The sequence below is a fragment of the Toxorhynchites rutilus genome, chromosome 3 (genome assembly GCF_029784135.1).
Source record: "Toxorhynchites rutilus septentrionalis strain SRP chromosome 3, ASM2978413v1, whole genome shotgun sequence".
Classification (NCBI taxonomy): Eukaryota; Metazoa; Arthropoda; class Insecta; order Diptera; family Culicidae; genus Toxorhynchites; species Toxorhynchites rutilus.
Window position 1 is genome coordinate 176,510,379 of NC_073746.1, and position 19,868 is coordinate 176,530,246.

Here is a 19,868-nt window from a genome sequence, read left to right on the forward strand (position 1 = left end):
AGTGTGTTCGGATTTATTAGTATAATTATGTTGTATTGGTTTTATGCTTTCTCGGTTCATTCGCTTCTAGGCTTGAAAAAGACCAATTTGAAAAATCAAACTAAGCGTACTGCCACCCGGTCACTACCTGGATGACTGATAAATAGTGAATAACTTATTTGTGATTTTTGTCAATCGGTCATTCAATTTTCGTGATATCAATTATTGTTTCCGGGTTGAAAAAGGCGTAAGGTATTGTTCAGCGTTGAGAGTTGTGTTCTTCGGAGGAAAACTGAAGCTGAAAATTTGTTCTGTTGCTATTGTTTTCGCTCTCGGCGCCACCACTCAATACATTAGATTCGGATTTTCTGCTGCCGTTCTGCGTTAGAGATGTAATTTTGCTAAGAGATACTGATAAACTTCTTATACATTGAAAAAGATCAATATTTCAATTTCAGTGCTCAAGAAAGCAGGTAATCAATAGTACATGTTAATGATCAGTATTAATTGGGCAATCTACTAAAATTGTTTCGCGTAACGTTCACGCTAATCACTCAGTGAAAGCATTCATTTATCGGGCCTTGTCATTGCTATCAAATATTTGTATCAACGAGTTATATTATTAAATTTCTTTAATGTTTGTTCTCGCCGACAATATTTTCGCAGTTCTATGTTAACAATGCGCTCGTGTCTAGGAAACTACCCTTCTTTATTATATTCTTCTTAACGCAACCCGCTATACCATGACTAACTCTTGTTTGTGGCCCCTTTGGAAAAAAATGTTGAGTACCGTTGGACTAATTGAATACAGTACATACATCATGGAGATATTCCGAAAAAATAGGTAAGAAAGAAAAATTTCAAAACATAGTTGAATGATTTCACTGTAGAGAAATATACTAATGTTACAACAGATGATGTACTAAAGACTAGAAAATAAAATAAGTGAAAAAATCTTTTTAAGTTAAACGGTTTCATTGTGATTGAACGTAATAATCATACAGATAATGTACTAAAAGCTAGAAAATAATTAGGCAAGTAGCAGTTAGTAGTTATCACATTCCTTCCTCCATTATTCTAGGGCATTGATGGGACTAAAATAAAATCGTGGGGCATGTCGGATTTCCATTATCCGCAGGTAGCTGTTTCATCATATGCCTCATGACTTTATTTTAGTCTCATCAATGCCCGGAATAATGAAGGAAGGAGTGTGATAATTACTGTTTCCTACTGCTGCATGTCTCGTATGCTCCCGCTGATTCTATAGAGTTTTCGCAGATCATCATATTTCGGGCAACATCACAGGAAGTGTTCGACGGAGTTGTGATTTTGAAAGGGGTCGTATAATGGATGGAAAGGTGCTCTGTTGAATCCGTGTGAGACCGAACAATGACCGGTCCTCGGTCAGGACAGGATTCGTTGTTCTGGTATCATTTTTACGTCCTCGAACCCTGTAATCATGACTTTTCTGAGGAACTGTCTCTCTCTTTGCGAATCACCTTTCAGGCCAAAAGGTGCGAGAAGAGTTGATGATCCACAACTTCATGTCGTCAGTACCCCCGAGTGAAAAACTGTCCGGTAAATCTGCAGCAGCTTCGTTCCCTGCGATGCCGCTGTGTCCAGGACCCTACAGGACCCACAGTATCGAGCAATAGGCAATTTACAGTACTGTTTTTCTCCAACAAAAATGCCTTCGAACAATAAAACAAAATAAATACATATCTGGGTTGTTTTCTGTTGCTTTATTGATAATTTTAGACTTACACTTCCAAACTGTTTGCAGTTATAGGGGTGGTATTGTAATTAATAATTTTGTATAGCAAATCTTCTATTTCTCGGATGTTTTGAATTTTTTTACTCTCATTTTATTCGTTTTAGCTAACATTTTGTGGTTATTGCGGCTCCATCCTGTTCACTTTCTCATTACTTTAATGTGTAGTATAATTGTTCAGGAATATTATACATTTTTTTTTGCTGTCAATCGAACATATTTGTATGTGTTGTTTTTATGATAACTTGATTTCCATGAAAATACTCAAAATTGTTTTACGTTACATGTTAGCTTCGAGCCATCGTCAATTTCTAATTCATATTTTCTTCAATGTTTTTTTTTTCATGTAATATAGCTACACTTCATCTAAGTAATTCACTCAAAGCTAGTTTAGAAGAGTTAACGAACGGTTCACAAAGAATCATTATTCCATATTATTGTATACATTAGTTTACTCTACTCATTTTTGTTGATGTTCTAGTTGATGCAAAATATGACGAAAAAAATAAATACTATTAGAAAGCTTTAGAACAGCTAGATAACTGGTACTACATTTATTTCCACTTTTGCTACATTTTTATATAGAGAATATGGATACGGCTTATGACCGATACTCGGTTTATGCATACGCTGTGTGAATATTCAAAACGATTCCAGACGTCGCATGTTCGATCTGCACACCGTATTTTGCTGTGGCTCATTATGATTCTTGAGGAACCGTTGCATCTAAGAAATTGAAACACGACAATCGGTTTTACTTTTCCGCATTAGGATGTTATGTTCTGAAAGATTATACAAACTAACGGATGCTTGGTTTTTTGCTTAACTAAACCGTTCCAATTAATGTTAGGTTGTTAAAATTCGTTCTTCTAGTTTTTAGAGTTTCTGGATTGCGTGCCTTTGAATAATCTACTTGAGAACATTTACAGCCAAACAGATCAATTCTCAATAATTTAGGGTTTCTGTATATTGTAGATAATAAGAATAAATTGATAACACGTCCCAAAATCAGAAGAAATACAAAAACATATCCACATTCTATTCCTGTAGACCATAAATAGGGATAAAAGTGAACATAATAACATTATATGTTTTATTGTATTGAAAAACTCAAACATTTGATTATGTAGAATAAACAATAAATGAAAGAATGAATGATCAGTTGAAAAGAACAATGAAAATTACCACGAGAATTGAATCCAAATACACGGGATCATCACCACTTCTGTTATTCACTATTGCTACTTTTCGCAGAATAGTAAATTCTATTGCACTGATGGAGAGATAGAAGCAATGCGTTTACACGTTTTAATATCTAACAAGAGCTTCTAACAGTGGCAGAATACCGTGGTCATCAATATCTAACACTTTTCATTTGTTTATAAAATAAATAGCAATAGAGCGAACACAAGAATAATAGTGATAGTGCGAATAACGGTGATAAATTAAGGGACCAGGAAAGTGTGTAGCTTTTAAGGAAAAGAAATACCTGACACAACGGGATCGTATTCTCTAACCTTTCCTCCGACAACTTTTGGAAGTTGAAGTTGCCGTATGAACAGAGTATACTGAACTCCGGATCCTGTTGTTTGTTTCAGAAAACGTCTATTTTTGTTTTAGATAATGCGAGGAAGCAGAGCTGCATAATTGTAGTCCAAAACGACAGCTGGAGAAGGTGTATGAAGCAAATGGGTCGCAGCAGCGGTAGTGGCAGTAGCCCCAGTAGCAGCTTGTGGTACCTGGGGTATCATGCTGCTCGTCGTAGCCGGATGGGAAGCGCCACTAGGCTTCGGTACCTTATGCTGAAACACACAGTGAGGCTTGCGGCATCCTCCAGGTTGATCCTCCCAAAAGCACGGTGTTGCCGAACGAGGCTTTTCGATCTTCATGTGGCGCATCGTGCAAGTGCGATTGTAGCATTTACCTTCTGCCCACAGCTTGCAAGTTTCCTCGTGGCCGAGGGCCGCGGGTTCATGGCGATATTCGCAGTTTGATCCTTTTTTACATGTTGAGTAATAGAAGAAATAGCAATCATGCAAATTTCTTGGCAAGTCCATAAATGGTTGCTTTTGCACAGGTGTCTTCCGTGGAAGTCTTCGCCTTCTCGGTCGCAGAGCAATTTTTGCTGCGTGACTTTTATGCCTCACTTGTGGGATGTATCGTTCTGCAACGATTGCCTGTGATATTGCAAACGTTGAACGCTTCGAAGGATCGGTTTTGTGTTATCGCAAATTTGCTTTAATATCGATATTTTCGATAAATTGGATAATGATACAATAACACAAATTACTTTGCAATCCAATATGTAAAATGGATCCCTGTCAGAGAGCGTGTAGCTTTCTCCTTTATGTACTTCACTGTCACTGTCACCACGCATACGTTTATGCCAATGTATCGAAGAGTATAGGTAGATACGAAAACGTAATAAGTTGGAGGTGAAAAATGCAAAAAGCACACTTATACGTTTGTGACGTCACGATACATTACACGCTCCATTGTGTTGAAAAAAGGATACTCATAAAAATTGTCGTTTTGATATAAAATGTTTGGTGGATTCTAACTAATTTTCAAAATCTTCAGAATTCAGTGTTATTATTTTTTCAATAAACCAATTTATATTATATAAGAAAATGATGAAAAAATACTCTCAAGTAGATTATATGCTTTCAAAACGGTCTATCAACTATGTATTGGTTTTTAGTGTTTTGACGTAGGATTACGTCTTTCATTTCGGTTCCGGGGTGTATGTTCAAAGTTTCGAAAATGAGAGAGTAATGCTTGGAGTGCAAGGCTTTGAACGTTAATACAGTAATTTACATTTGAAACGAGGCACCACTCAATATCGCATTGGAGGCGATTTTGACCTGCAATTCGACATTGGCGATGAGAGTGGTTAGTGTTGACGTCTTTTAACTGAGGCCATAATTTGGGCTCCGAGCTTGATGTTTACAACAAATATAAGAAGTTGTGTCCAAGACACGACTGCATTGTTGACGTAGAACTACACTGTAGTTCAATCCAAGTTGCTTGTTTATAACTGCGAATATTATTGGTCGGTTTGATTTGGTTTGGTTTGGTTGGTGTCCAAACCCAGTACCGATCGGCTAGTCGTCGATTTTCTCCCGTAACAAACTTATTATAACTTATTGAATATATTGGTACAGTAGAACCCCAATTATCCGCGGAATAGTCTGGCTAGCTCATCGCGAATAACGAAAATCGCGGATAACTCAATAAAGGACTAAAAATATGTTCCAAACACTAAAAAAAAAGATATTTCAGCATGAAAACTATGTTTTGTCTATACTGAAATCAATAATCTATCCATCTACAAAGTCGTGTACACGAGTAGTCAGATAACGTGAAAGCCATGATCAAAACAAAAGTACACGAAACTATCATTAACTGACAAATTCCGGGAATGTCTATTGATTTACTATGGAATGCGCATAATCCGCACCGTGAATCATCCGCTCGCGGATAATCGGGGTTCCACTGTATTCCCAAAAAATTTTGTTGTGCACAACCTTAACACCTGAGATTGTGTTACTTTCTGTGTATTAGAGATAGTAAATAGCGTTACGTAGGGGGGAGGTGGTCCAAAATCTGGATTTTTAGCGTTACGTAATTCGTACACGACGCCTAATACCCTAGCGCAAATATTTCCCTCTCGCTATCTCCTCTCCATGTCGCCACGTTTGGATCGACATGTTCACCCGCAATAGCGCAATACGTTAAAACGTACGCACGTACACACACAAATATCTATATATCGATGGCTTGAAGCAATTAAATATACACACACTTATCTCCGTTTTGCGCTCTTCTCAACAGAAGTCCTTTTTGTTAAAATTTCCGGTCTAGATTAGCTTAGCTGTCATCCTTTGTGTAGAGAGTTTGGCCTTGTTCTCACTGCAGCGGGACGTCAGCGTGGCTTGGGCGGGGTGTTCACACCAGGCTGACGTCTCGTGAGCGTAGTTTTGACGTGTGGATGGCGTGCAAACGAAAATACTCTGCTTTTCTCTAGCATATCTTTGTTTGTAGTAGTGACATAATTTAATTTTTTTTGATTTTTTATTGTTTACGTTTTTTACCCTCCTAGTTTTTAGCCGGTTATGCCCAACGATGTTGGAATATTGAAAAATAAACCAATTTTCATTCTTTCATTCAAAACACCACATTGACAATTTTCATAGAACACGCCGAAGACACGTCCCGCTGTAGTGAGAACATGGTCTTTTGCTACGGTCATGCGAAACCAAATCACAGACAAAATTCCAGAACATTTATTTTCTTGCTGATCTGACGATAGCCTAGCACAATTGTGTAGCTCAGAGCCTTAACGCAATGACGTCAGTTCGATGCAATTATTGCAATGCTAGAATTATCAGCGAATCAGTAATTTGGTCGCGTCCACAGCGTGAATTTGGGCGTGAATCATTACTTTCGAAAGACACAATGTCCAAGAGTTATATGATTGTTAATTATTGACCCGAAAACTTGTTTCAATAGCTTTAAAATTCCTTGAAAATAGACTATTGGAATAACATAAATCCGCATTCAAGCTAACGTACGTTCGGAAATGCATTCAGTTGTATTACGGTGTGAGATGCGGAAGGTCTCGCTCACACGCCTACGCATTATGCTGTACTATTTGCGCTATGTATTTCCGAGGAGGAATCGATTCCTTCTTTGAGCGTTAATAATTCCTTTCCGGCTAAACGAAGTGGTAATCACTTTATTCGAAACATGAAATGTGCAAGAGATATATGCTTGTTACTCATTGATTGCTAAGCCAACGTTAGTCCTACGTCCACCTTGCGGCTATATCACAGATATAACCCACTTCTAGTTTTTACTCTAGAAAACTGATAAGTGGACATGAGTGAACATTTAAATAATTTAATCAAAATATTTTCCATTTTCCAATGATTGTGATTATTTATGTCAATGTCTTCAACGTCATGGTTGTGCCAACCGTCTGTCGAACGGATTGCATATAGATGTGCATATAGTTTGGTGCTTTGGATTATCAAAAACAAACGAAAAGTCAATCATCGCAGAGTCAATCGCCAATTTCCAATAAGCATATAGCGTTGTTCCTACACCCAGAAGCTACCAAATCATTGATAATGCAAAGATTATTAGAATGTACATATTTCCTGTACATATTATTAACCGTATGTGAAATGAATGCCAGATAGAATACACATCTCTACCAACGATTGATACATTTACTACACGGTATTGGTAACTTCGTTTGATAACCACCGATGTAAAAAAGACAGTAGTAAAATGACAACCATGATAACAACGACCGGTGCGAAAATGCTATCCAAAGTAGCAACGATTGAAGTTGTGAAATTACTAACGTTTCTAGCAACCCACCGGTAGGAATGTTCTAAGTCAGTGGTGACCATCAGCCGCTGTTCATGTGGCCCGCAACCTGATTTTGAAAAAAATAGCTCATATGGGCGAGAATGTGAATATAGTTGAAAATTCTTCCAAACAATTGAATAAAAATAACATTGTGAGAAACTTTGGTCAACCAAAGCTGATCCAAGCATAAACCGGGCTAACTGCGGTTGGAATGGTTCTGGCTAAGCAAACTATAGAACTAAAAATCACTAGGTTTATAGTCCAAATTTTCTGAATATTTCACTAATTACGCATCACTTGGTAAGACACCTTCACGTTGCTGGCCAAGATGAATGTTCTGTTCTGTGCTCCTTTTGTTTGTCCTTTCGGTTTTGTTCGGCTCGCTCGGGTGCTGTTCGTTTGTAATGTACTTATTCCATTTATTCCACTCTCGCACGTTGCTGGGTGATGTGATAGAATGGAATGAATGGTGATGAACCGAAAATTAGTGTGGCAGACAAAATGGAGGTTTTCAATTGATATTGTCCTAACATGTCAGAACACGTTTGCGCTCACTGCGCGTGGCACGAACAGTACTCAAAGGACTTCTTCACATTATTGGTGCTGTTCTGCTCACACTCGCATAAATTTTATGAGAAAGAACGGAATACATGTATGCGTGGGTACCTATGAGGGAGAGAAAGTTTGGGAGAGAATTCCTTAGATTTTTGCTGCGCTCTCGTCATTATAGGGCAGTCGAGTTCATTCATCATTCCAGTGTCTATTGACTATCGCTCCTTTGTTTCTCACCAAGGCCTTACAATTTCACTTCAATTTACACATCGTCACTTAATAATGAGCCTATCGCCTTCCAATTTCATGCAAACTCATGCAGGCTAAAAATAAACTTTCTACGTGCTCAATAAAAAGAATATCACTCTTCTTTCATACAGTTTCGTTCCGCTTCACGTTCATTTATTTTATTCTTCACACTGAAGCGAAGATATCAAATTGTCAAACGAAAATGAAAGGTTCTTATGTCGGATGAAAGTATCTCATTGCGAATGTAAATGACGTCACGTTGTCACTAATGAAAATGATGATGTGAAAGAATGTGTAGTTTGCCAGTAAACTTTAGTTCGTGGTTACATAATATATACATTTGTTCACATTCATTGAGATGAACTTTAAAACCTCAAAGTAAGTTTAATGAATGCTCTATATATGAATAATCTATCAAGCATTGTTCAAAATTAAGTAATGAATTTTAGTTTCCTTCAATATGATTGTGAATACATTTGATGATATTTTTCGTACCATGTGAAAACATCTGAAAAAATCATCTGACCTCCATGATTGAAACTCAACGAACGCAGAAATCAACAGCAAATGAACGAAAAGGTTACCGACACACATTACGCGCGACTCGACATGCTAGATTGAATAAAAAAAGTGCACGTGCCAAGTCTTACAGGAAATCCGAATAAATCATAATCGCATATAATATCAATCAAAGTATGTATCGTGTATATTTGAAATCGCATAAAATGTAAAAACTCGATTTGATATACCATTATCAAATTAAGTCTTAGTTCGGTATAACAAACATCAATTTTATGATATACATTGTCGTAAAATATATTTAATCCGCATCATATGCGTATATTACGCTGATGCAGTTTGTATGTCGTATAAGCGTATAATTTAAATCGATTCAGTACTGTAGTAAATCGTGTTGCATGCTGAAGAAAATCATGAAACAGTAAATCATATTAGATCCTAATAAAGAACATATAACATCATATTGAAATGTCAATGAAATGCTGATGCACTCGAAAGTTTTAATTGCTGTTGAATTAAATTTCAGATAGCCGCGAGAGATAGCTGGTGGATGATAACCCAGACGACCGGAGTTCGAACCCACATCGGAGCAGTTTTCACCAAACATCAATCTGTGCCATTTTAAACATTCATATTCCACTCCCAACACAAGTCAATCAAACAATTATTATTTCTACAAACATAAATACTCATATATAAAAATGGCGATTCGTGAGGCTATAATAAACATTTCACGAAAATATTTTGCGCCATTTGTTTTTTTTTCTATGTCTGTAATAAATTGTAGATGAGTATGGCAAAAGTCGTATTTGGTGCTTTGACAATTCATGAATATATTTATATTAAATCGCAATTCAATTTCAACATAATCGCTATTATAGCCGGTCAAAGTTGCATATTCATCGAAACAAATTCGGTAAGCATTTGCCATGTATGTATATGGCCTCCACTTTTGCATGCATATGCCAGTTTGTATGCTCCCATTTGATTACACATGCTCTCAACTTTTTTGCGATATTTGTTGAGTTGGTTTCCAACTTAGGTGGCCTAGTGTGTAGATGGTGAAATTATCCGGCGGATGGACTTTCGGATCGGGATAAATAAACACGAACACGATGAGTATACTCAGAGAAAAAGTAACAACGTGTTTTATTAATAGCGGTTACGTTTGGAATGACAAAAGGAGAAAATAAACAGGAAGTCAATAATGACAGTTGCATGAGCGGTACATAAAGTGGGGGCATATCAGAGACGTAGATATTGTAGAGTTTGCATACTTAACAGATGGCCTAAGAATTTTGTACAGTAATTTACATTTAATGTGACATTTTTGTAATTGGACAGACCTGTAATGCGACACGTTTAATTGGACAGTCGGGGCCAAATTATGGCCCCACATTGACAGTCGCCACCAGACGCCGAGACTGTACCACTCTCATCGCCTATGTCCAATCACAGGTCAAAATCGCCTCCAATGCGACACTGATTGGTGCTTCGACTTGTCAGATTTTTCAGATCGCCTGATCTATATAAAATTTATATACATAATGGCAACGTTTGACTGCTTTGAAACACTTCATTTGGCTTGCTAATAGAGTCAGTTTGATCATTCTTCAATTTGATTCCGTACAAATTCTGACAGGATCAGAAGCGACAACTTCTAAAGGTCGCTGGGTTTCTAATGATGCTTTTTCAATTAATTTATTTTATTTAATGATTCCATGCTCTGGAAAACTTTTTTATTCAGAGATCTATTTTTAGTTGCCTTCATGTTGAGAAGCAAAACAAACTGCTTTTGATTTTTATATATAACTAGCTAATCCGGCAAACTTCGTCCCGCCCATTTACTTGATTAATTCTCGAGTAATGCAGAGATTTGTGTTTTATTTGTATTGCAGCCATCCCTAAGAGAGGGGGAAGGGGTATCTAACCACCATAGAAACATTCATTGCACCCTAAAGTTTCCATATGCCTAATTTGGTTTAATTTGCTTGATTAATTCTCGGGTAATGCAAAAATTTGTGTTTCATTTGTACGGCAGCCCCCTCTAAGAGAGGGGGAAGGAGTATCTTAACACCATAGAAACATTTATTGCATCCTAAAACCTCCACATGCCAAATTTGGTTTCATTTGCTTGATTAATTCTCGAGTAATGCAGAAATTTGTGTTTCATTTGTATGGCAGCCCCCCCTTTGAGTGGGGGAAGGACTGTCTAACCATCATAGAAACATTTATTGCACCCTAAAACTTTCACATGCCAACTTTGGTTTCGTTTGATTGATTAATTTCCGAGTAATGCAAAAAATTGTGTTTCATTTGTATGGCAGCCCCCTCTAAGAGAGGGGGAAGGAGTATCTTATCACCATAGAAACATTTATTGCATCCTAAAACCTCCACATGCCAAATTTGGTTTCATTTTCTTGATTAATTCTCGAGTAATGCAGAAATTTGTGTTTCATTTGTATGGCAGCCCCCCCTTTGAGTGGGGGAAGGACTGTCTAACCATCATAGAAACATTTATTGGACCCTAAAACTTTCACATGCCAACTTTGGTTTCGTTTGCTTGGTTAATTTCCGAGTAATGCAGAAATTTGTGTTTCATTTGTATGGCAGCCCCCCCTTAGAGAGGGGGGAGGGGTCTCAAAATATCACGAAAACCTTCCCCGGCTCCAAAAACCCCTACATACCAATTTTCATGTCGATCGGTTCAGTAGTTTCCGAGTCTATAAGAATCAGACAGACAGACAGACATCACTCCATTTTTATATATATAGATCATGAAATTTTGATTCCATGTTTGAAGAAAAGACGATGCTCATATAAAATAAGTACAAAAATTGGAAAAAATGCTTTTGATCTTTAAAAGATCGATTCGGCAAAGATCGAATCTTTTGTACCGATTTAATCAATGAATCGATCCCTACGCCGTTTAAAAAATCGATTCGTCAAGATCGATCTTCTTATAAAGAGCGCCCATTCCTAAGGGTGCTCATACACTGTTTGACCGAAGCCAAATATTTGACTCTTTTTGACAGATAAAATTTGGTCAACGTGTACTGATCAAATATATTGTACACAAAACACGACAAGCAAATATTCAATTATTGGATGCCTAAAATATTTTTTCAGTCTGTTCTTCGAACCTGTCGGTACATTGTTAGGTTACCTTGAATATTTCAGTTGATTTTTTCCATGTTCGGTGTCTGATATTGTTTACTACTGTTGAAAATTGAAGAGTGGCAAACAAAATAGTGTTTGTACAAATATCAAATCAAACTTTATCTGCCAAAAAATATCAAATATTTGACCTCCGGGCAAACAGTGTACGGCCACCTTAAGTCGAATAGTTTTGCAGAAAATGTTCTATACCTTGAATTTCTAGATATAGAATTGAATGCTTTCTCTTTTAAATTAGAAAGTTAGAGCGAATTCGTTTTTGTTCAGTTTCAACCTCAGTGCCGCACTAACTGCTGTCAAAACGTTTTTTTATTCAGTCAGTTTCGCACTCAGTGTCGCACTGGTTCGCCCCGAAAGCTGTTAGTTTCGCACTGAGATGTTTCACGGGTTGGCACTCGGGTTCACCAATACAACTATACCGAACTGTCAAGTTCCGAGTATATTATAATCTAAAAATAAAAACTATGAAGATGAAAAACCTGCTGCTTTTGCTTTTGTATTATTGGAATCGTAATCCAATTCGGATTCTGATTTTGAAAGTATATTCGAGCAGACGGCATTAAGCTACGTGTGCTTTCATTGGGAGGCGAAAATAATGATGGATATTCAGGTGGAATAAACCTGCTTTCAAAATCAAAATTATGAATGAAAATTTACTTTAACGTATCGAATATTTATTTCATGTGATGAAATAAGAGGTTTGTTTTCGATATCACAGAAACATATTGAACGAAAACTGTGGCTAATGATGATTTTATATTATAATAGTAATTATTTGTGGAAAAACCAGGAAATGCATCGACAAATGGTTAAGTAAGTGTCAGAACTACATGTTTTAAGTAATAAAACAATATGAAGTGAAAACATTCATTCAAAATTTTATATTTTTACACTGCACTTGGCCCTGCTGATCTGATAGAGAATAATTTACCTCCCAAGCATTAATATCGCCATTAGACGTCGACACTGTACATTTATCGTCGCGAATATAAACAAATCAGACTATATAACGCACACCAACAAAACACCACATTCATGAAACTGAAAACGTTTTTTTATTACAGAGTCAGTTTGGCACTGACTCAGTTTTAAAAACGAATTCGCTATTAGTTAAAGAGAGTACCAGTTAAATAAGTATATTTTACCCTTGATTATGAACAGTAGTGGGAAAAAATAATTGCGGCCCGCGGCTATGATGAAAAATCCAATTTGGCCCGTGCCATGCCTATATCTGGCCATTACTGCTCCAAGTAAAATATCTTCAAATGACATACCTTCAGATTTATCGTCCTTGATTTGTTTTTGACAAAATTAGTCACCCAGTTTGCAGGTATAGGACGATGTCGTCCTGCTATAAGATTATATAAGACAACTGCAGGATGATTCCATCCTGTAATGATGAATCTACATAGTTAGTGAGTAAATGTAATAAAAATCTGGCATTTTTATTGCGAAATTAAATGATATTCAGAAGCCGGCAGTGTTAAAATTTTACAACTAAAATGATCTCCGTCGAATCAAGGCGCCTCTATATATACCAGGTGAAACGATCATATGAAATGCACTTTCAGCCATATTGGAATTGCTGTCGGTATTGTTTACAAACAGCTGCCGGCGGCTCTCTACAAACTGCCACGACGCTTATTCGAACGATGGCTACTATGTTCGGCTTTCGCAAACTTATGTGAAAAAGAAGAGATGATTTTGTAGAATTTCATTCTCATCCAGTTCATCCACTACTCTCGCATGTGAAAATGCAAAAATGGCGTATCCTAGCAATAACAAAACAAACAACCCCCGCTCCACAAACCGTAATCCCCTTCTTCATGAAGTGATGATGTTGCTTCACCTGTTATACATTTATACAAGCGCCTTGCGTCGAATATAGCTATTGATTTTTCTGGACGACATCTGTTTGAAATAAGCAAAATGTAAGCGAACACGGACAGAATACTAATCGTGTTATCAAGACGGGTCTATGGTACTAGGTGAGGTCGTTTCGTTACTAAGTTGGTTAGGGGAGCGGTATATAAAAAAGTACGGAAGAAAGCAGAAGGGGATTTTTTTCCTTGAAACGTGAAAGAGACAGACTGATCACAGGCGAGCTTGGGCACAAGCGTATTGTGTTTTGTTTAAAAACAAAACACAGTAGACTTCCAAGATGGCTGAAGAGTGGTTTTAGCAAGTTGGCCCACCTTAGGATATACTTCTACGCGCCTTGCGTGTTATGACCTTGTTAAAATTATGTTATTGTTTACATTTGTTTACAACTCTCAAAAGAACTTCACGCATATTACTATATATAGGAAAGATATATTATATTTTTCGTTTTTTACTTTAAATGACTATTTCCTCAAATGGCAACAGAACATTCAGAAGCAGCAATGCACGCCGGTGTGGCTTCATCAAGTACTAGCAGAACTATCACCGAAACATTAACATCAAATGAAATACCTGGCACCAGCAATCAGGTAAACCTCAAAGAAATAATGGAATTCATAAATGGAAAATATTTCATTGTGTTAGTCGGAAACATTCAGTTCAAACCATATCAAGCTTGTTATCTGTGTTTGCCAAACTTTTTCTTCTTAAAAGAAAATGAGAGGGTACATTAATTATCTATTGCGCCGCGAGATTCTTCCACCGCTTTTAACAAGATGTTTCCACCGAAGTATTTCGTCAACGGAATATCCTTTAGAGGGGATAAAGATTTTGGATCTCACACGTATCGTTGCTGGACCTTACTGCACGATGATTCTCTCTGATCTGGGAGCTGATGTTTATAAAATCGAAAAGCCTTTCCACGGAGATGAGTCCCGAAAATGGGGACCTCCTTTTTTGGAAAACTCCTCAGACTCTGTTTATTTTACCGCATCCAATCGTAATAAGAAAAGTGTTTGCATTGATTTGAAGAAAGGGAAGGAAATAATCCATGATTTGGCGTCGAAATGTGATGTTTTAGTCGAGAATTATATCCCAGGTAAATTGAGCGAAATGGGACTTGGCTATGATGATCTTAAAGAGATCGCTCCTTCGCTTATATACTGTTCCATCACTGGATATGGTCAAACCGGACCGTATAGGAACAAGCCTGGGTATGATGTTATTGCTGCTTCAATTGGTGGTCTTCTTCACATCACAGGAAATGAGAATGGTCCACCTGCGAAGGTAGGCGTGGCCATCACTGATATCGCTACCGGATTATATGCTCACGGAGCGATTTTGGCTGCATTGCTTCAACGTCAGAGAACGAATCGTGGACAAAAAATCGATGTCAATTTGTTGTCGACGCAGGTTGCCTGTTTGATAAATGTAGCGAGCAATTATTTAAACGCTGGAAAAGAAGCTAAGCGGTGGGGCACTGCGCACGAGAGCATTGTCCCTTATGAAGCATTTGCGACGAGCACAGGGCATATCACGATCGGTTGCGGCAGCAATGATCAGTTTACAGCTCTATGCGATTACCTCGATATTCCCGAGATTGCAGAAGACGAGCGATTTGCTACAAATCAATCACGAGTGGAGCATCGCCAGACACTGGTGTCTATTTTATCTCAAATCATTGCAAAACGGTCCTCCTCCGAATGGATGCAAATCTTTACGAACGCGCCTTTCCCTGTTGGACCCATCAATAAGATAGCCGAGGTGTTCCAGGATCCACATATCCGGGATATTGATCTTGTTAAGAGATTAAGTCATCCAACTGCGGGCGAAGTACAAGTGGTTGGGCCACCGGTTGTATACAGTGAAGCAAGGAATTGTGCGAGAACTGCTCCTCCACTGCTGGGGCAACACACAGACGAGGTGCTGCGTGCTCTGCTCAACTATAGTGAGAAGCAGATCGAGCAACTTCGTGAAAAGAGAATCATCCAATAGCATTTATCTTCTATTGTTACGCTATGTTTTAAAAATAAAGTGTTCACTCATCACATAACGTTACTTTAATTTCTACAAAAGAACATCCTTTGCAATGAATGTTGACTACGATTTCCACTATTTACCAATTTCCGTATTTTAGGAGCCACCTGTATTACGACTACGTCTACAGAAGCCTCACTCGTCGAAGAAAGTGCAATGGTCTAATGGCACTGTGGACAATGAACACATGAACCGGAAGAAGTCCAAATGCTGCTGTATTTACGTAAAACCACGTGAGTTTGGTGAAAGCTCGTCGGAAAGTGAGGACGAGTGTGAACACTGTTTCGGCCACGTGGAATTGAAGAAGAAAATCAAACCAAAGGCCACTGATTCAGTGGATTCTGGGGGAGGGCAGGATACGACGGTTTCAGTAGTAGAAGCCGAAACTAATTTTGAGAACGGTATTTTTGCTTTTGTCTCATGTTTATGAGAAAGTTCTCAGGATAGTTTTTTTGTAGATTCTTCTCCCAACGGCAACGGAAATGATTTAATCGATCCTGAGGGCAGGCAACCCAGCCCGACGTAAATAATGTTCGTTAGAAATATATTTAGTATGTTAAATGAATCATGTACCTTGTTTTAAACACTAGCGCTATTTCAAATTAACTGGAAATAAATAATTAAATTCGGAATATGTACCGATTTTATCTGTTAATATTTGTATAGCCGGGATAACTCATTCAGAATTGTCGTAAACTCCCTTTTTGTTAGATGATTATATGATGGAGTAATTCTGAATTGTGGCAGATCTCTGTCATGTTTTTTTATAATTCACTTGCTGACACGGCAAACTTCGTTCCGCCCAAAATGATTTTTTTTTGTTATCAAAACTTTCAAACATTCACGTTTTCTTGCCAAACGAACGGTCAGGGGTTCAATCGCAGAACTCTTTATTGATTGATCTTATAATTGACTCTTTACAATTTTCGTTTACTATAAATTTCCTATTACTTCTACCAAAACTCGTCATTGTAATATAAAATTATTTTCAGACACAATTCTCGTTCTAGGTTTATCAATCACTTGCAAATAACATGTTTCTCCTTTACATGGAATACATGTTTGATACAGAAAATATAATAGAATGATGAAGTCTCAAATCGAACGTTTCCTCCCTCTAATTTTGCGCTTACCCCATTGCTTGATTAGTTCTAGGGATATGCAGAAATTTGTATTTCAAATGCCAAATTTGGTTCCTTTTGCTTGCTCAGTTCTCATGTTATGTGACCTCCCCCCTTTAGAGAGGGTGGATGAGTGTCGAAACACCATAGAAACATATCGTGCTCTCTAAAACCTCCACATGACAAATTTGATTCCGTTTGCTTGATTAGTTCTCGAGTCATACAAAAAATATTTGTTTCAGTTGTATGACAGCCCTTCTCTTAGAGAGGAGGGAGGAGTGTCGTACCACAATAAAACATTTCTTTCCTCCTAGAACCTCTACATGCCAAATTTGGTTCCGTTCGCTTGGTTAGTTTTTGAGTTATGCAGAAATTTTTATTTGGACAAAACTTGAAGAGTTTCGTATTTATCGCTTTATAAAATCGCTGAAAACTGCCTATAGTTCGATACCTCAAAAAGGTACGGATGAGCACAATACAAAAAAAATACCATAAAAAACTTCTCATAATGTTATTTAAATACTCAAATAGCCACAAACAAAGTTGCTCAAGTATTACTTTGGTATTGAAATTATAAAATTTTGGTATTGAGAGGCTATTTCTCTCAAATTTTTTTGGTATTATTCATTGCTAATTTACATCTTATATTAGGCTTGTACAAACCAAGTTTCAGTATCAAGACCAAGATGAGGGACCCTTAAATATTTTCTCTAGCCCGAGAAAGTACTTTTGAAAAAAATATGCATAGTATGCTTTCTTGTAAAATATACACTATGGTTCACATGCATTTTATGCAAAGTATGCATTAGCTATTTAGGGGAGTTTGTTTGCATTAATTAAATTAACTATATTTAGAACTAAAATTCCTTTGAGTGACTATGAGAAACAAATATCCCTTTGTTGTAAACGGAAGCAAGGTTACTTGGGTTTTATACTCATATCAATTAAAGTCAATGGAAACCATTTACTCTATGACCTTCTGAACTTCAGAATGTTTTGGAGGATCTATAACATTTGATATTTATATAAACTCAGAGCCAGCATAGCACGCGGACTCTATGAACTATTTTGAGTAAGTTTCCATTCTATGAACATTGTACCAGTCGTGAATGGAATGGTAGATCAATTGGTCTGAACTTCAGAATGGTTTGGATCATCCGATATTTATATAAGTTGAAACACAGTGTAGCACATTGATTCTTGGGTAGGCTGTTAAATAAAATTAACAATTGAGTGATACCCTGTTTTCAAAGTAGTTCGATAAGTTTCCACCATTCGGGAAAGCTATTCGTTTAGGAATTTTCGATAAAACACCGACGGTTTGAACAAAATGGAAAGAACCGAATTACAACCTCGCCTGCCGCAAAAAAGAGAGATCGGTCCAAGGTCGAATGATAAATGTCAGAAAATAAAATTACATAAGGAATAGGAAGAGGGAGGAACAGATAATATTTATCATTGTAAATTTATTTTACATAAAATGAATAAAACTAGGGCACATATATGAAAAACTGGATAAAACTGGACGATATTCCAAAAAACTGGAAGAACTAAATAACTGAATCGAGAAAAAAAACTGGAAGAATTCAGTTTAAACTGGAACATTGGCAACGCTGCTTGTAGCACAGATTGTCGTCTTTAAATAGCCGTATAGTATGACCCGATGCGATAAGTACAACACAAGATATGTTTGAGTGTTGCCATATATTGACAATATACGACATTTCTTTTTCCCCAACCCAATATATAGATTTATATTATTGACCAACGATCAATTTATATAATTGATCAACGAAGGGCGCAAAACATCGTACATCGTACTATGGAAATAAATATTGGAAGTGAACCCACTCAGGATACTGTGGCATCTGTATTTTCAAAGCCGATGAGGATAGGAAATTTTGGCTATATCTTTCTCGGATTCGCCATGATGTCACTGGAGAAGTAGTACGGACCATGACGAAAGCTAATTTGGAAATCGAATGAACCCTCCAGTAGTTAGGCTCAGAGGAAAGGACATCAACACGCTCTCGTTCGTGTCATTTAAGATTGGAATTGATAAATCGCTTAAAAGCAAAGCTCTTGATCCTGCAACATGGCCAGAAGGACTAATGTTTCAAGAGTTTGAGGACAATGCATCAGGAAAATCTCGAAAGCGGCTTCTTTTACGGGACGCAATAAACTAAACACAATGGAAGCCCCTTATCTTCCCTTCACAGTCGAGTTACTTCCGTTCCGACATTTTGGACATTTCACTACCGGTAATACCAGTCGATTTCAGCGTCCTACGTTAGAGAGATGCTGCAACGATATTGCACGCCTACAAACCTTATGGAAGCCCCCAATTCTTTCGTCACAGTCAAGACATTCCAGCCATCGACTTTCAGCCATCCCGGTCCTGTGTACGAAAATCGAGAGGGGGTCCTCCAGTCCTCTTCAGCAGGTAACTATGCACATGATTTGTACGTATACCATCCGGTAACGCATCTTGCTTTCAGCTTAATAGCTGAAAGCAAGATGCGTTACCGGATGGTATACGTACAAATCAAGTGATTCAATCCTTTAATCAAGGCCTTTAATAAGGCCAGGTGTTTCTGATATATCCAGTCGAGCGACTCACTTTGTAAAAGATGCAAACCCAGCCGTCGCTCTCAATCCAGTCACTACACCTGAGCAGCAACATAGCTGAAGGGTCAAGCTGCTCCTGGATACGATTCATCCCGACGAATCTTTCCACTGTACTATCAGAATGTACGAGGGATACGTACCAAAGTTGTGCAACTGCGGTTGCTGCCTTCTAGTTGTGGCTTGTCTTCACGGAAACATGGCTTCGTGCAGATATCGTTAATGCCGAATATAAAATTTACCGTTGTGATCGTGGCGCACAATCCAGTCAACACTCTCGTGGCGGAGGTGTGTTGATTACAGTCAAATCTCACCTCAACAGTGTAGTAGTTATATTGTCAAATTGTGAAAATCTTGAGCAAGTAGCAGTTTGTATAGGATGGAAATGTCGGTGCATCTATCTCTTTGCTGTCTACCTTCCGCTTAACTCAAGTGTTGACACTTATTCTGCACATGCCAGTGCAGTTCAACAAATCGCTGATCGTGCTTTTGCAGTGGACATCATAGTCTCTTTAGGTGACTTCAACCTCCCACATATACGGTGGCAATTGGATGAAGATATAAACGGGCTTATTCCC

At 37.7% G+C, this 19,868-nt stretch overlaps 3 protein-coding genes across 3 annotated transcripts; 2 read left to right on the forward strand and 1 right to left on the reverse strand.

The window, feature by feature from the left end:
* Positions 1–1,700: 1,700 nt before the first annotated feature.
* On the reverse strand, positions 1,701–4,109 carry LOC129775754 (zinc finger CCCH domain-containing protein 11A-like). The gene has a single exon (XM_055780823.1). It carries the CDS (start codon positions 3,805–3,807, stop codon positions 3,367–3,369), a length of 441 nt encoding a protein of 146 aa, XP_055636798.1. The 5' UTR covers positions 3,808–4,109; the 3' UTR covers positions 1,701–3,366.
* Positions 4,110–13,857: 9,748 nt separating this feature from the next.
* On the forward strand, positions 13,858–16,182 carry LOC129776789 (E3 ubiquitin-protein ligase PPP1R11). Its single transcript, XM_055782640.1, has 3 exons — positions 13,858–14,097; positions 15,645–15,945; positions 16,003–16,182. The coding sequence occupies exons 1-3, from the start codon at positions 13,984–13,986 to the stop codon at positions 16,068–16,070; spliced, it is 483 nt and encodes a 160-aa protein (XP_055638615.1). The 5' UTR covers positions 13,858–13,983; the 3' UTR covers positions 16,071–16,182.
* Positions 14,108–15,638, forward strand: LOC129776788 (succinate--hydroxymethylglutarate CoA-transferase). Its single transcript, XM_055782638.1, has one exon. The coding sequence runs from the start codon at positions 14,225–14,227 to the stop codon at positions 15,500–15,502; it is 1,278 nt and encodes a 425-aa protein (XP_055638613.1). The 5' UTR covers positions 14,108–14,224; the 3' UTR covers positions 15,503–15,638.
* Positions 16,183–19,868: the final 3,686 nt, after the last annotated feature.

What these genes read in the sequence shown, in the direction of transcription:
- LOC129775754 (XM_055780823.1), bottom strand. Translation starts at nt 3,807, where the DNA reads ATGGACTTGCCAAGAAATTTGCATGATTGCTATTTCTTCTATTACTCA.
- LOC129776789 (XM_055782640.1), top strand. Translation starts at nt 13,984, where the DNA reads ATGGCAACAGAACATTCAGAAGCAGCAATGCACGCCGGTGTGGCTTCA. An exon ending in TACCTGGCACCAGCAATCAG is followed by an intron (nt 14,098 to 15,644) that starts GTAAACCTCAAA and finishes TCCGTATTTTAG; the next exon opens with GAGCCACCTGTATTACGACT. An exon ending in CGAAACTAATTTTGAGAACG is followed by an intron (nt 15,946 to 16,002) that starts GTATTTTTGCTT and finishes GTTTTTTTGTAG; the next exon opens with ATTCTTCTCCCAACGGCAAC.
- LOC129776788 (XM_055782638.1), top strand. Translation starts at nt 14,225, where the DNA reads ATGAGAGGGTACATTAATTATCTATTGCGCCGCGAGATTCTTCCACCG.